This window comes from Thamnophis elegans, chromosome Z (genome assembly GCF_009769535.1).
Source record: "Thamnophis elegans isolate rThaEle1 chromosome Z, rThaEle1.pri, whole genome shotgun sequence".
NCBI lineage: Eukaryota > Metazoa > Chordata > Lepidosauria > Squamata > Colubridae > Thamnophis > Thamnophis elegans.
Genome location: NC_045558.1, coordinates 143,498,329 through 143,512,619, shown reverse-complemented (window position 1 = coordinate 143,512,619; position 14,291 = coordinate 143,498,329). Strand labels below are relative to the sequence as shown.

Genomic DNA, 14,291 nt, shown 5'->3' with positions numbered 1-14,291 from the left:
TTAGTGACCATTCAAAGTTACCACAGCACCGAAAAAAATGTGACATGATCCTTTTTCACCCCTCCCCCCATCCCCACGGCCACGTCATCAAAATGAAGCCGATTTGGCAACCGACTTGTCTTTATGACGATCGCGGTCTCCTGGCTTCCCTTTGCGGCGACCTTCTGACAAGCGAGGAAGCCCAATTCACTTAACGCTGAAGAATGCGGTGATTAGCTTCGCCTCCGTCTTTCAAAGGGATCCAAATTCCCTTTAACGACGGTCTCGGGGAAACGTTAGGTTCTATTGTGGTCATAAGTCAAGGACTACCCTTATTGTTTGGATTCGGGAGGTTTTTTTTCGAGAAACGGCACATAATGGTAAATAAAAGAGAGGAAGGGAGGAACGAGGGAGGGAGGTCATGTCAGGTCCAGAGATACACAGGATGCTGGCTGGGGGGGGGGGGGCCCTCACATTGTCCTTTTTGCTGAGGGGGGGGCAGAATTGGGGCATTAATGCATTCTCCATCTGGGAGGAAACGGGTCATCACGGCTTCCCGTCCGTAATTTTTCCTTTCCGTTAGCAGCAACCCGGATCAGAAGCCGCACCAAATAATCAAGTTTGGGACCAACATCGACCTCTCGGATGCCAAGCGGTGAGGATTGAGGGAGGGAGCAGGGAGCTCCCTGGGCCCCTTTTCTCCCCACCCCTCTCTTTCCTCCCACCCCCCCTCCCCGATTTTCCATTTCCTGCTGTGGCCGGTTTGCAAAGCCGCAGCGGAGAATTGGGGGCCTAGAATCTGCTTGCTTGGGCTGCCCCCTTCGGGTCGAGACCTGTCACTGCAGGCAAAACGGGTTCGTTTCCTAGAGCGGGCTTCGTCCCAGATTTTTGCAGCCCCCTGGTGGCCGCTCATGGAACTGGGGGACCAGCCATCCCTCTCCCAATCCGGTGGCAGAACTCTGTTGTTGTGGCTCGCTGTTGCCCCCTGCTGGCGATGCATGAGAATTCCAGAAAGAAAGTGCTTCCGGGGGGTAGGCTGCCTCCTGGTGGCCAGAACTCATCAGTGCAGTTTAAAAGACTTAAAAGAAGAGAAAATGGGCAATTACGGCCCCTTTTAGGACCTGTTCAACTCCATAATTCCTGGCTAACAGGGGCAGCGACGTTCTCAGAATTCCAAGCCCCATTTTCAGTAGTACAAATAGTCCTCGACTTATGACGAGTCACTTAGTGACTGTCCAAAGTTGCAACCCGCCTGGAAAAAGGGATTGGATGTGAACTTCCGACGGTGGTGGGCCTGACACTTGGCAAACAAGTGACAATTACAGTCCTTCCGGTTTTCAGCAAAGCCACGCAATAGCGTACAGTAGGTTCATTTAACGACCGTCACATTTGCTTAACGCCTGTGGGGGGGGAGTTGCCCTTAGAGTCACCACGCTGGCTTAACAATGGCTGCAAACAGCGTCGTAAAATCACAGGTAATTTACAGGCAATCTTCGACTTTCAACAGTTTGTTCACACTTTTTCACACTTACGACCGTTGCAACCCCTCCGTGGCCACGCGATCAAAACGCTTGGAGAGGGACTCGTATTTATGACGGTCGCGATGTCCCGTGTGTGTGTGTGTGTGTCACATGATCCCCATTTGCAACCTCCCGACAAGCAAAGTCAATGGGGAAGCCTGGTTCGCTTAACGACTGTGTGACTAACGTAACAACTGCTGCAATTCGCTTAACGACTGTGGCAAGGAAGGTGGCAAAATGGGGCAAGACTCCCTTAGCAGACGTCTCACATAGCCACCAAAATTTTGAGCTCGGCTGTGGACGTAAATCGAGGACTACCTGAACTACTGTTGGCGCAAAGCTCCCTTACGGTCGTAACTTTGAGGAGCAATCCTAGAGGATTTCTATACCGAAGGGAGGTCAGACTAGTTCATCTCCCAGCCCCTTCTGAGCGTGGCTGACCTGTTGGTTTTTTGGACAGATGGAAGCCGCAGCTCCAGGAATTGCTGAAACTGCCTGCCTTTATGCGAGTTACGTCGACGGGGAACATGTTGAGCCACGTGGGCCATACCATTTTGGGCATGAACACGGTGCAACTCTACATGAAGGTTCCTGGCAGCCGTACTCCAGGTGAGAACCGCCTGGTCTGAGCATGAATGGATTGGGGCCTTTTTCCTGCTAGGAGTCGGCAATCGATGGCTCCGGAGCCGCATGTGGCTCTTTCATCCCTCTGCTGTGGCTCCCTATCGCCAGTCGGCTCCACAATTGATAAGGCTTTCGGTTAGGACAGGTAGAGGGAAAAGGACGCCGCGCTAGGAGGAGACTCTATGGTGGGGGAACCAGACTTCCCGTCAGCAGAAGAAAAATGATGCCATGCTAGGAGGAGACTCTATGGTGGGGGGCGTGGACTTCCAGTGGGCTCCAAAATTGAACAGGGGGCTTCCGGTTAGGACCTTTGTGGCTCTTTGAGTGTTTAAGGTATCCGACCCCTAGCTAGGAGAACAGGTGGAACCTCCAGATCTCAGAACACTCTACCTTTGATTTCCACCTATGGAGGGAGGCAGAGAAAGACTCTTAGGTCCTGCTTATGGGAACAGGTTGATGGACAGGAGGGATGCTGGGTAGATCTGAAACTGGGCATCCTTGTTTGTGGCTAAGAACCAGAAGAAAGGTCTCCAAATTTGGCCCTTTTAAGACTTGTGGACTCCCAACTCCCAGAATTCCTCATTCCTGGCTGAGGAATTCTGGGAGTTGAAGTCCACAAGTCTTAAAAGTTGGCCAAGTTTGGAGACCCCTGGATGAGATCTTCCGAGGATCTCTTGGTGCCTTGAAGAGTCTCGACTCAGGATGGAGGCCAGTTGACCTGAGCTGAGCTTCTGACTTCTTCTCCCGTGGCTCCTCTGTAGGTCACCAGGAGAACAACAACTTCTGCTCCGTGAACATCAACATTGGACCCGGGGACTGCGAGTGGTTTGCTGTCCACGAACATTACTGGCAGAACATCAGTGCCTTCTGTGACAGGTAGGACTTCTTTGGGGATCTCCAGGAGGGATCTCCTCAGACGTGGGGCAAGGGGGAACTTGGCCAAGAGAAGAACCTTCTGAGGGCAGTTGAAGGAGCAGCAAGTGGAGAGGAACCATCTCACTGGAGGTCCCGAGCATGGGCCACGGTTTTGAGTACGTGAGGTTCAAGATGTGGTCTTCAGAACGCTTGTATCTTCTGCCCAACGGCCTCAACCTGGGTTTTCTTGTAGGCATGGGGTAGATTATCTCACCGGCTCCTGGTGGCCCATCCTAGAAGACCTCTACCAGTCCAACATCCCCGTCTACCGCTTCATCCAGCGTCCGGGAGACCTGGTGTGGATCAACGCCGGGACGGTGCACTGGGTACAGGCCACGGGATGGTGCAACAACATTGCGTGGAACGTCGGTCCCCTGACAGGTAGGATGTAGGACGGGGCTGGAGAAGGTTGACCAGTTTTTGGAATAGTTTGGCTCTTACTAGCCTTAGAAGCTGGCCACCTCCCACCGCAGGCTAACAGGTCTGTCTGGCGGGCAGAGGAATAGTTGTCTGCCACACTTATTCATCTCCGCCCCCTGCTTTTCATCCGCAGAGCTAGAGTGGGGCTTTGCTAGCAGTGGTGGCTCTTCTGTCCCGAGGACCGGCCCATAGATTTCCACTGTTCTCCTCTCCTCTGTTTTCTACGTAGCAGGCACTGAACCCAGCTGTTCCTCCTCTTCCTCATCAGCTAACTCCAGACCTGGGGGCTGTTGACTCTCCATCTAAGGGCTGACGGACAGCCCAGGCTCCGCCTCTATCTCTCTCTCTCTCTCTGCCAGCTCCATTGTCCGGGTTCCGAATAGCATCCAAAAGCCAGAGTCCGAGGCAAAGTATTCCTCAAAGTTCCAATTTATGAAGAGAGCCATGCTGGCACGGTTCCACCACAAATGCGCGAACGACAAAAGCGCGCCTGACTAAACCGCGGTGACAAAACCGCGGTGACAAAACCGCACCGACGAATGAGCGCTGAAGCGCGCCGACAGCAGCGCGCCGACAGAAGCGCGCTGTGACCCTAACCCTAAACCTAATCCTAAACCTAACCCTAAACCTAACCCTAAATTTAACCCTAAACCTAACCCTAAATTTAACCCTAAACCTAACCCTAAACCTTACCTTAACTTAAATCGTGCTTCTGTCGGCGCGCTGTTGTCGGCTCGCTGTTGACATCGCGGTTTTAGCGCCGCGGTTTTGTCGGCGTGCTTTTGTTGTTCGCGCATTTGTCGGGTCACAGCTGGCACATCGGGGAAAACCCGAATCTGAAAGCTTCCTGGTTTTCCCCACCCAATTGAAAGTTCAAGATCTTGCCCCCCCCCACACCCACAAGTCCATCCCACGGTCCAATCTCCCCCTACCATGCTGGCAACTTCCACCCATCCAGTTCCGGCCAGGTGCAGAGATGCAGAGACAAAGGATGACCTTGGTTTTCTAGAGAGAATGTTGTTATGACTACATATCATCTAACTCCGTACACTCCACCCCTCCCATTTTCCCACAATAGAAAATGCATCGTAGGATAATAGAAAGTGTGGCAGGCCAAAGATCCAAAAGAAAAGATGGCTGCACATCCATTCCCTCTTCCCCCTTGGACTGTCAGGTTGCCCTGAAGCTGACCCTGACTCCCACGCTTCCTCCTCCGATTCGGTTGCCGACAGGCCACAACTAACCCCTTTCCTCTTGGGATGGACGAAATGCAGGATGGACTTTCCCCGTCCCCTCGCATCCAGAAGTTTGACCTGGCCCCCAATTCCAGAGGTCTTGAATTTGCTGTGGATTATGTAAGTGGCCAACCTGAATGTGTTCCCCGCAGCTTACCAGTACCAGCTGGCGCTCGAACGCTACGAATGGAACGAGGTGAAGAACGTCAAGTCTATCGTGCCCATGATCCACGTCTCCTGGAACGTCGCGCGGACGGTCAAGATCAGCGACTCGGACTTGTACAAGATGATCAAGTGAGTTGGGTTTTGGTTTTTTTTTTACTCTTCCGGGGTCCCACGTGAGCCAAGCTGGCCTTCCCCGTCCTAGTATGAGAAGTCCTCGTCAGGGATCCGAATAGCATCCAAAATAAAATCAGAGTCCGAGGCAAAGTATTGCTCAAAGTTCCAATTTATTCAGAGAGCCATGTTGGCACATCTGGGAAAACACGAATCTGAAAGCTTCCCGGTTTTCCCCACCCAGTTGAAAGTTCAAGATCTTGTAACCCCACACCCACAAATCCATCCCACGGTCCAATCTCCCCCTGCCATGCTGGCAGCTTCCACCCATCCAGTTCCGGCCAGGTGCAGAGATGCAGAGACAAAGGATGACCTTGGTTTTCTAGAAAGAATGTTGTTATGACTACATATCATCTAACTCCGTACAATCCACCCCTCCCATTTTCCCACCATAGAAAATGCACAGTAGAATAATAGAAAGTGTGGCAGGCCAAAGATCCAAAGGAAAAGATGGCTGCAGGCCTGACCCTCGTACTTACAACCACGATAGAACCCCGAAATTTCTGTCACTAGCGAAGCAGCTAAGCCAGCTTCCTTGCCGCCTTTGTTAAGCGAACCATGGCACCCGTTAAGGTAGTAAGACAGTCGTTAAGCGAATCTGGCTTCCCTCTTTACTTAGTTTGCCAGGAGGTTGCAAAAGTGGATCACGTGACCCCGCCCCACCCTCCGGGACACTGTGACCATCATAAATATGAATCAGTTGCCAAGCGTCCGAATTCTGATCACGTGACCTGCGCGGATGGCTGCAACTGTCATACGGGTGAAAAATGGTCGTAAATCCCTTCCCCCCCCCCCCCCAGTAACTTTGAACGGTTACTAGAATTGTAAATGCGAGGACCGGTCCTCAATCACCTGTTTTCAGTACTGTCGTACCTTCCGACGAATGCTCGTCACTCGAGGACGGCCTGAACGGGAGCCCTAGGATCATCCTGGCGGGGCTCCGCGTGGGTCGATTGTGTCTCTGTGTGTGTCCCTGTTCGGGCTCACCTCTCCTCCTCTCTTTAGGTACTGCCTCATGCAGTCCATCAAGCACTGTCAGGTCCAGCGGGAAAGCCTCGTCCGATCCGGGAAGAAGATCGCGTACCAAGGGAGGGTGAAGGACGAGCCGGCCTACTACTGCAACGAATGTGATGTAAGAACCCGCCTCGGAGGGTCCAAGGGTGTCTCGGCCGCCATGGCGGCTGCAGGTTTGACGCGGCGTGGTGTAAGCTTCCCGCCGTCTCTCGTTTAGAGTCGGCGGGGAAGATATTGGCTGTGGGGTTCGGTCAGCTCTAGGGGGTTGAAGGTTCTTCCTCTTCTCATCCTCTCTTCTCAATTGCTTCCTTTCTGCAGCTGATGGTGGATTATGGGTTGGGTGCCTTAACTGGTATCTCTTCTGGGACTAGGTCCAATCCATCTGCAATCCAGTTGGGTCCAAGGATGAGCCTTGGTTGCCTCCTCCTCCCTTTAACAATCCCTTCCTGACCTTCTCAGATCCCATCTTAAGAGATCCTATTTGTCCTTCAACGCTTGGTTGGTTAGATGGAGGGACAAGTTCTCCTGGCCTCTTTCCAGGGTGGCCTCTGAGATGGATCCATAGGTCCATCGTCATCCTCGTCATCAACTCATTTCCCCTCCCCCCCCCAAAGGGGTCCCAGCGAAGGCTTTCGACTGTGGGGAGGGGGTGGGGGGTCTCTTGTGTCTCTAAATTACCTGTATACCTCCTGTCCCATCTCCAGTAAGGGATTTTTTAATCCCCCTCCCCACCTCCTGCCCAGACAGTAGTGCAGACGTACAACCGTGGCAAGGTGAAGAGGTCAGAAACAGTGAGTATGACTGTTTTGCATGGTTTTGTAAGAGGAGAATAAGGAAAAGGAAGGAAGAACGTGGAACCGAGAAGAAGAAGAAAACGTTGGTCAGGATTGTGGTGACCAGTCAAGGAAGTTGGGTCAACACTGGTACGGAACTGGAAGGATTACTGAGGAGAGGAGAAGCTTCTTCGGCAGAGAAGAAGGATTAGAATGTCTTTGAGGTGTCAATATAGCTAAACGAGGAAGACGAATCTGAGCAGCAATTTTAGTTGAAGAGCCTTGAAAATCAGAAGTAGACGTACCACCTTAGAAGGCTTAGGAGGTCTACAGAATTGAGGAAGCGCCATGAATGAGCGGGAAGGCTCGATGTGACGACTGAAGGATATCTCAGTTGGCCAGGAAGGACTCGGGCAATGATACAGTAGCTTCCCCGCTGGTGGATCGATGTCTCTTGGAAAGAAAAAACGGAGAATCTCTGGTGTACGAGGGCATACATGGATTCGGCAAATGAGGCTGCTAGAATTCGTGGGACCCCGTCTCTTTTACTCTCAATCTTACTCCAGAATATTATTCTTGAAAAGAAGACATCTCCATTTGGGGCATCTGCTGAAGCAGATGTGGAGAACGGTGGCCCCTTTATGACTTGTGGACTTCAACTCCCAGAATTCCCAAGCCAACATGGGGAACGATGTCCCCTTTATGACTTGTGGACTTCAACTCCCAGAATTCCAAGCTAGAATGAGGAACAGTGGCCCCTTTAGGACTTGTGGACTTCAACTCCCAGAATTCCCAAGCCAACATGGGGAACGGTGGCTCATTTATGACTTGTGGACTTCAACTCCCAGAATTCCCAAGCTAGAATGAGGAACAGTGGCCCCTTTATGACTTTTGGACTTCAACTCCCAGAATTCCCAAGCCAACATGGGGAACGGTGGCTCATTTATGACTTGTGGACTTCAACTCCCAGAATTCCCAAGCTAGAATGAGGAACAGTGGCCCCTTTAGGACTTTTGGACTTCAACTCCCAGAATTCCCAAGCCAACATGGGGAACGATGGCTCATTTATGACTTGTGGACTTCAACTCCCAGAATTCCCAAGCTAGAATAAGGAACGGTGTCCCCTTTAGGACTTTTGGACTTCAACTCCCAGAATTCCCAAGCTAGAATGAGGAACGGTGTCCCCTTTAGGACTTGTGGACTTCAACTCCCAGAATTCCCAACTCAGGGAATTTTAAGGAAGGATAGTTCAGAAGAACAAATTCATTTGAATGGCCATTGTCTCTAGCCAAACATCTCATCAATAACTTCCAGGATGGTACCCTCAATCTAATGCAGGGGTCGGCAGCCTTAAACACTCAAAGAGCCACAAAGGTCCTAACCAGAAGCCCCTCTGTTCAGTTCTGGAGCCAACAGGAAGTCCGGTTCCCCCACCATAGAGTCTCCTCCTAGCACGGCATTCTTTTTCCTCCACCTGTCCTAACCGAAAGCCCTATCAATTGAGGCGCCGACCAGTGACAGGGAGCCGCAGCAGAGGGATGAAAGAGCCACATGCGGCTCCCGAGCCGCAGGTTGCTGGCCTCTGGTCTAGTGGATATGAACAGTCCTGACTTCCTCTCCTTGAAGAAAGTGGTAGAGGAAGACAGGGAACCACAGTTAATCAAGGTTTATCGTTGTGACCTTGGAGTCGGACTCGTCCCCAGGAAAGAAACGGCATGTTGATTTCGTGAACCATCGATGGTGACACCTGGATGGAGAGATCGGGCCGTACCTGTTATCTTAACTTCTCTTGATGTTGGCTTCCGTAAATCCCCACCACCACCACCAAAGCGAGATTGGGAACTGGAAATCCTGTTTAACTAGGTTTCCACTCCTATCTAAGTTTGGAAGGACAACTTCGATCATCAGATGACCCTTTTTGGAGGGCTCGAGCCTCGGTGTACTCTCCCATCATGTTCGGCTCGTCTCTGAAACCGCGGGGAGAGGTTATCGGTCGGAAATAAAAGATACTAAAAAATAAATAAATTGTATTTTGTACTATATGTTGTAAGCCACCCTTTAGACGATGAATAAAGGAGGGTGAAACGGGGGCCCGAGTTCTGTCTTCGATCCAAGTGGAGTCAAATCAACTACCTTGGGACTACAGCATCCATTGTCCTCAGCCAGACCATGCCCGCGGAGAAAAGCGAAAGGGAAGCCAAGTGCCATTGGCCAACTTGCCATCGCAAAGTGTAGCGATTTCTTTAGGCGGTGATGGGCAGGGGTCTCGGGGGGGGGTGCTCATTTTCTGGTGTCTTTAAGGGGGGGGTTGCCGGTGGCACAATTCCTTCTCCTGCATGAGCCTCCCCCCCCTTGGAATTTTCAAACACTGGGCTATGGGGCAGGATTAGTGTTTAGGGTTTTTGCAAGGTCTCAATGGGGCCGGGAGGTGGACGTCCAGAGGGAGAGACGGTGGAGAAGATGTTTGCCAGCATTGATACAGAATAAGAACGTTGGAAGGGACCTTGGAGGTCTTCTAGGCCAACCCTCTGCTCGAGCAGAAATCCCTGCGCCGTTTCAGACAAGCGGCCCTCCAGTCTCTTCTTAAAATCCCCCACTGATGGAGGAGCACCCACAGTGATGGTTCAGGGACTCACCACAACAACCGGAGCCGAGCTAGCGGCCTTTCAAATCCCATCTGCCGATCCGCGGCTTCCATTTTTAAAAGATTCCACCCTGTGAGATTATTTCGAAGAGGGGAGGAAGGGGGGCAGATCCCTGGCTGCTGCCCTCCTATCTTGGCGTCTCTGCTAGGCAGGGTAGGGGGGTCTCCTGCCTCGTAGGAGGAGGACTGACCCCTCCCCATCTCATCCCCGCAGGTGGAGGTGTTCAACATCCTTTTCGTGACCAGCGAAAATGGCAGCAAGAACACATACCTGGTGCACTGCGAGGCCTGCGCCCGGAAACGGAACTCGTCCCTCCACGGCGTTGTGGTACTCGAACAGTACAAAACCGAAGAATTGATCGCCATCTACGACAGCTTCACCCTGGTGAGTGTCTGGTGTGTGTGTGTATGTGTGTGTTTGTGCGTGTGCGTTTATGGAGATTCTCAGCCATCCACGTCACGGCTGCCGCAAAGGTGTTTTTTTTTCAAGAGGCATCTGGACTTTCTGGGGTTTTATTCTTTGAGGAGGTTTCGCTTCTAATCCAAGAAGCTTCTTTCGCTCTGCTATATGTCTCTGTGGACCCTTTCACGGTCGTGATCAAATCGGGAGGATCATTTTACAGGAAAAGGTTTCCACCCCTCTTTCTCCCCTTTGTATTTCTTAAAATTTGTTTTCTCCCTACCCTCTGGACAGAGGTCCCTGCACTTCCGACGGGGCGGAGCTGTTCAGCCCAATCTAGCCGCACAGGACGTCCTCGACTTACGACCATTCGCTTGGTGACATTCTCAGTTACAACGGGAGTGGAAAAAAAGGGGCTTAGGGCTACAATGCTGATTCGGCCCTCGAAGAAATCCAGTTTGACACCCCTGGGTTAGAGGAAGAAGGAAAAAAACGAGGACTGGGAAGGAGTCTCTGATTAACACGCATCCTCTTCTCTCTTTTTTTGGGCAGGCCCCGACGCCGAGTTCAAGATGAGCCATATCACACCCAGACGCCGATGTCTGGGCTCGCTTTCCCATGCTCGTTTCTCCCACTCCACTGTGAGTATCTGGGGCAGAAGGTGCTGTAGCCCCCTTCTCTGCCTCCACCCATCCCGAAACCGAGCCTCGATTTCCCCTCCGTTGCTTCCTCGCAAGCTGTCCTGAGCCGGAAGGGGCACGGAACCGATCACGAGCTTCATTTCTCTCCCTTCCTCCCTCCGGATGGACGCTGTCTTTTTAATTTATTCTTCTTCAAAAAGAGAAAAAAGAAAAAAGAAAAAAAAACCACAACAGACCTCCTTATATATATTTTTTCTCTTAATTTTCATGGGTGGTGCTGATTTTTTTTAAAAAAAAAAAACAAAATGAAAAGAGGACGAGAAAAGAAATGGAAGACGATAATAAGTCCTGAGAATTTGAAAAAACAAAAATATAGGGGCGAAGAACAGTTTGATCCGAAAGGAGAAGGATGACGATGAGGACTCCGTTCCTAGCGGGCGAGCGGGGGGGGAAAATCGGGAACTGTGCAAGATCCCGGTTTGCGTCGGACTTCCGCGTGCCTTCCGCGCCAACCCCCTCTCTCGTGCCCGTCCTCCCCATCCCGAGACGAGCATCCTGGGCTCGGAGGAACGGAACAAGACACCGGAGGGTAGCCCGTTCACAGGAGCATTACGGCCCACTCGTGCGTGAGTGGATTTGGTGGAATAGAGACAAGTCGGTGACTTTTGTCGGGGATGCCCGGCGTGGTGTTTTTTGTTGGTTATTATTTGATATTGTTTTTGGTTTTTTTTTTGGTCGTTCGTTGTTTGTTTAATTCACCATGTTTTTTTTTCCTGGTTGGAAATTTTGAGAAAGAAAAAAGTTTGGAAAACAGAAAAAGGACAAAAAAAAAAACCAACTCAAGCAAGCAAAAAAAATTAATACGGGTTTCTTAACACAGGACTTTTTATGGGTTCAGTTCTCTTTGGGTGAATTTCTGGTTTTTTTGGGGGGGGGGCGGGGGGGGTTGGAAGCAAGAGAGTGTACATTGATTTATATATATATTGGCTGGGCGGGGCAGGGAAGATTGGCGTGTGTGTTTTTTAATTATTCGGATGGACGTTTTGATTTCTTACATCCTTTTATATATTATATATATATAAATAAGGAGAAAAAAAAAAGGTTTGTATTAGAAACTGCTTTTAAAGACGAAACACAAAACGGACAAAAAAGAAGAGATTATATATAGAGACACGAGTGCAGTCGGGACGACCCCGTCGGCGGGAGGCGCGGGAAAAATCCAACCCCGCCAAACCGCCTCTGGATAGCGAAAAATATACAACGCTGTGCAAAAAATAAATACAAGGGTATGGTGCTTGCCCCAAATCAAAGACACGACGGGTAGGTGGGGAGAAAAGTTTGGCAAAATTTGGCCGGGAGGGGGGGGGGGGGGCGGGGTGTGGTGGTGCTCTTCTCAACACTCGTCCTAGCTTTTGTTAACGATTTTCCGATTGTTCGGCGTAACTTCACGACAATCTGGACTTCCTTCCTTACATTCGGTGTCCTTTTCCCGCTCCCCGTAATTTTTTCCCTGCCTTTTCGCCGATGTGATTCTATTTAATTGTGTTTTTTTTTTTCCTTTATCGAATTCGTTGCTTATCTTGATTTTTAATATTTTTTTTTTTAAATAAAGCTAGACAGTTCTCAGTCCCGGTTCATTGAAAAAACTACAACAGAAAAAAAAATATAGCCAAGAATGTCTGAGATTTGGGGTCATTTTTTTTCCTCTCTGGTTTTTTAATTTTTTAATTTTTACCTCCGCGTTGTCAGAATTGTTTTAACGGTTGATAAATGTTCTCTCTCTCTCTCTCTCTCTCTCTCTCTTTTTAATTTATACGTCTTCTCTTTTGTCTGTTCGCTAATGATTTCTCTATTTATTGGTCCTTTATTGGGGGGGGGTGTTGTTGTCGATTAAGCTTTTATTTTTATTTTGTTTTTAAGAAAAATCTTTTTTAAAATGTTGTACCTGTTTTGATGTGTGTGTGTGTGTTTTTTAAAGAGACGTCTCTCTTTCTCTCTCTTTTTTTTTTCCCGTCGTTCCTTTTTTGAGTTTCTCTCTCTCTGGAATTGTTAATGGCGTTTTTTTTTTACAAGGTTTATTTTTTTCTCGGCCGTTTCCTGGACGTAAATGCTCAGTTTTCTCACGGGGGTGTTAGGTGGGGGGGGGGGGGTGTGGGAAATTGGGTGGGGCGGGGAGGAGGCAGCGGGGAGAAAAGTAAAGGGATTCTCATTAGCATCGGTTGATTTCCTCCGGAACCAGAATCTCATCCTAATCCGACACTGTAAAAAAAATAATGTTTCTTCCGAAACCTGCACTTTTTGAGAGAAAAAAATAATATCCCCCCTTTTCCCGGGAACACACTGTAATTAAACAGATGAAGATCTCAAGTTAACTTTTTCTTTCTTTTTCTTTTTGGGGAAAACACCACACACACACAGAGACACACAGAACAGACAAACAGATTCTTTAATGTACTGTAGGGGGGGGGAGGAGAAAGCAAATCTTATTTTGTAAATGTAAAAAAAAAAAGAAAAAAATTAAATTACTCACAAAGATTAAAATAAACCGACCTGGTTTTTGTTGTTGTTCTTGATTCTTCTTCTTCCTCATCCTCTTCTTCTCCTTCTCCTCCCCTTCCCCTTCTTTTTCCTCTTCCTCTCCTTCTCCTCCCTTCTTCTCCTCCCCTTCCCCTTCTTCCTCCTCTTCCTCCCTTCCTTCCTTCTTCTCTCCCCCTTTTTCTCTTCCTTCCTCCTCCCCCCCCCCCTCGCCCTTTTCCTCTCCTTCTTCCCCCCTTCTTCTCCTCCTTCTTTCCCTGTTCTTCCTCCACTCTCCCTTTTCCTTCCTCCTCCCCCTTCTTCTCCTCTCCCTCTCCTCCCTTCTTCTCCCTCCTCCTCCTCTTCTCCTTTTCCCTTTCTTCCTCTCCTCCCCTTCTTCCTCTCTTTCTCTCCCTTCCCCCTTCTTCCTCTTCCTCTCCTCCTCCTTCTTCCTCTCTCCTCCCTCCCCTTCACCTTATTCTTCCTTTTCTCCTCCTCCCCTTCCCATTCTTCCTCTCCTCTCTCTCCTCCTCCCCTCCCCTTCTTCCTCCACTCTCTCTCGCTTCCTCTCCTCCCTCCTTCACCTTATTATTCTTCCTTTTTTTTCCCATTCTCTTCTCCTCTCCTCCTTTTCCTCCTCGTTCTCTTTGTTGGCCTTTTAATCTATCAGCTGCTGATCTCATGTGGGGCATCCTAACCCCATTGTTAAAAAGGGGGGGACGCATTGTGGTTAGGGGGTCTTCCCAGGGGAAAGGGAGGCCTTTTCAACCTGGAAAATCTTGATTTCCAATGCAGTGGGGGGTGTCTCTGCTTTGGGAGTCCCATACCCGGATGGCTGGGTTCTAGGACCCCCCCCTCACTTCCTGTTCCCCCAATTAACCCCAGGGCCATGCTTTTGCCCTATAAACCAGCACCCTAAAATTTCAGGGGCCTCTTTGGAGCCTCTCCAGATGGGCTCTGTTCCCCCCCATTTAAAAATGGGGGGGTGGGTTGTGTTTTTTCCTCCCACCCAAGCATCAACATCTGGCCTAGGTGTTGGGGGTGGGGCTCTATGCCATTTTGGGCAGAGGGGTGGGTGGGTGGCCGAGGGAAGCATCTCTGGAATCCAGAGGGGAGGAGAAGACCCTTCCCCTGCTGGGAGAGGGGTGGGGGCGTCTGCCTCTTAGGAGCATCCTGGGGAAGGGTCGGATTTTCCAGCTGGAGCTGCACCGGTGCTGCGTGCGTTGCACTCTGTGTGTCTGGCTCTGTGTGTGTTGTGTGTCTTTGTGCATTCCTA

General features: G+C 50.2%; 1 protein-coding gene across 6 annotated transcripts in view; it reads left to right on the top strand.

The window, feature by feature from the left end:
• KDM6B (lysine demethylase 6B) overlaps positions 1-10,717 on the top strand; it is a 99,154-nt gene extending 88,437 nt beyond the window's left edge. For 5 of the 6 annotated variants that reach the window (XM_032234570.1, XM_032234571.1, XM_032234566.1 and 2 more), the window contains 8 exons: positions 563-634; positions 1,960-2,108; positions 2,885-2,999; positions 3,232-3,419; positions 4,846-4,987; positions 6,035-6,161; positions 9,675-9,845; positions 10,413-10,717. In XM_032234570.1, coding sequence (XP_032090461.1) covers positions 563-634; positions 1,960-2,108; positions 2,885-2,999; positions 3,232-3,419; positions 4,846-4,987; positions 6,035-6,161; positions 9,675-9,845; positions 10,413-10,436 — 988 coding nt within the window. In that variant the 3' untranslated portion in view covers positions 10,437-10,717. The remainder of the gene's footprint in view (positions 1-562; positions 635-1,959; positions 2,109-2,884; positions 3,000-3,231; positions 3,420-4,845; positions 4,988-6,034; positions 6,162-9,674; positions 9,846-10,412) is intronic. The other variant, XM_032234569.1, reaches the window with a different exon arrangement.
• Positions 10,718-14,291: the final 3,574 nt, after the last annotated feature.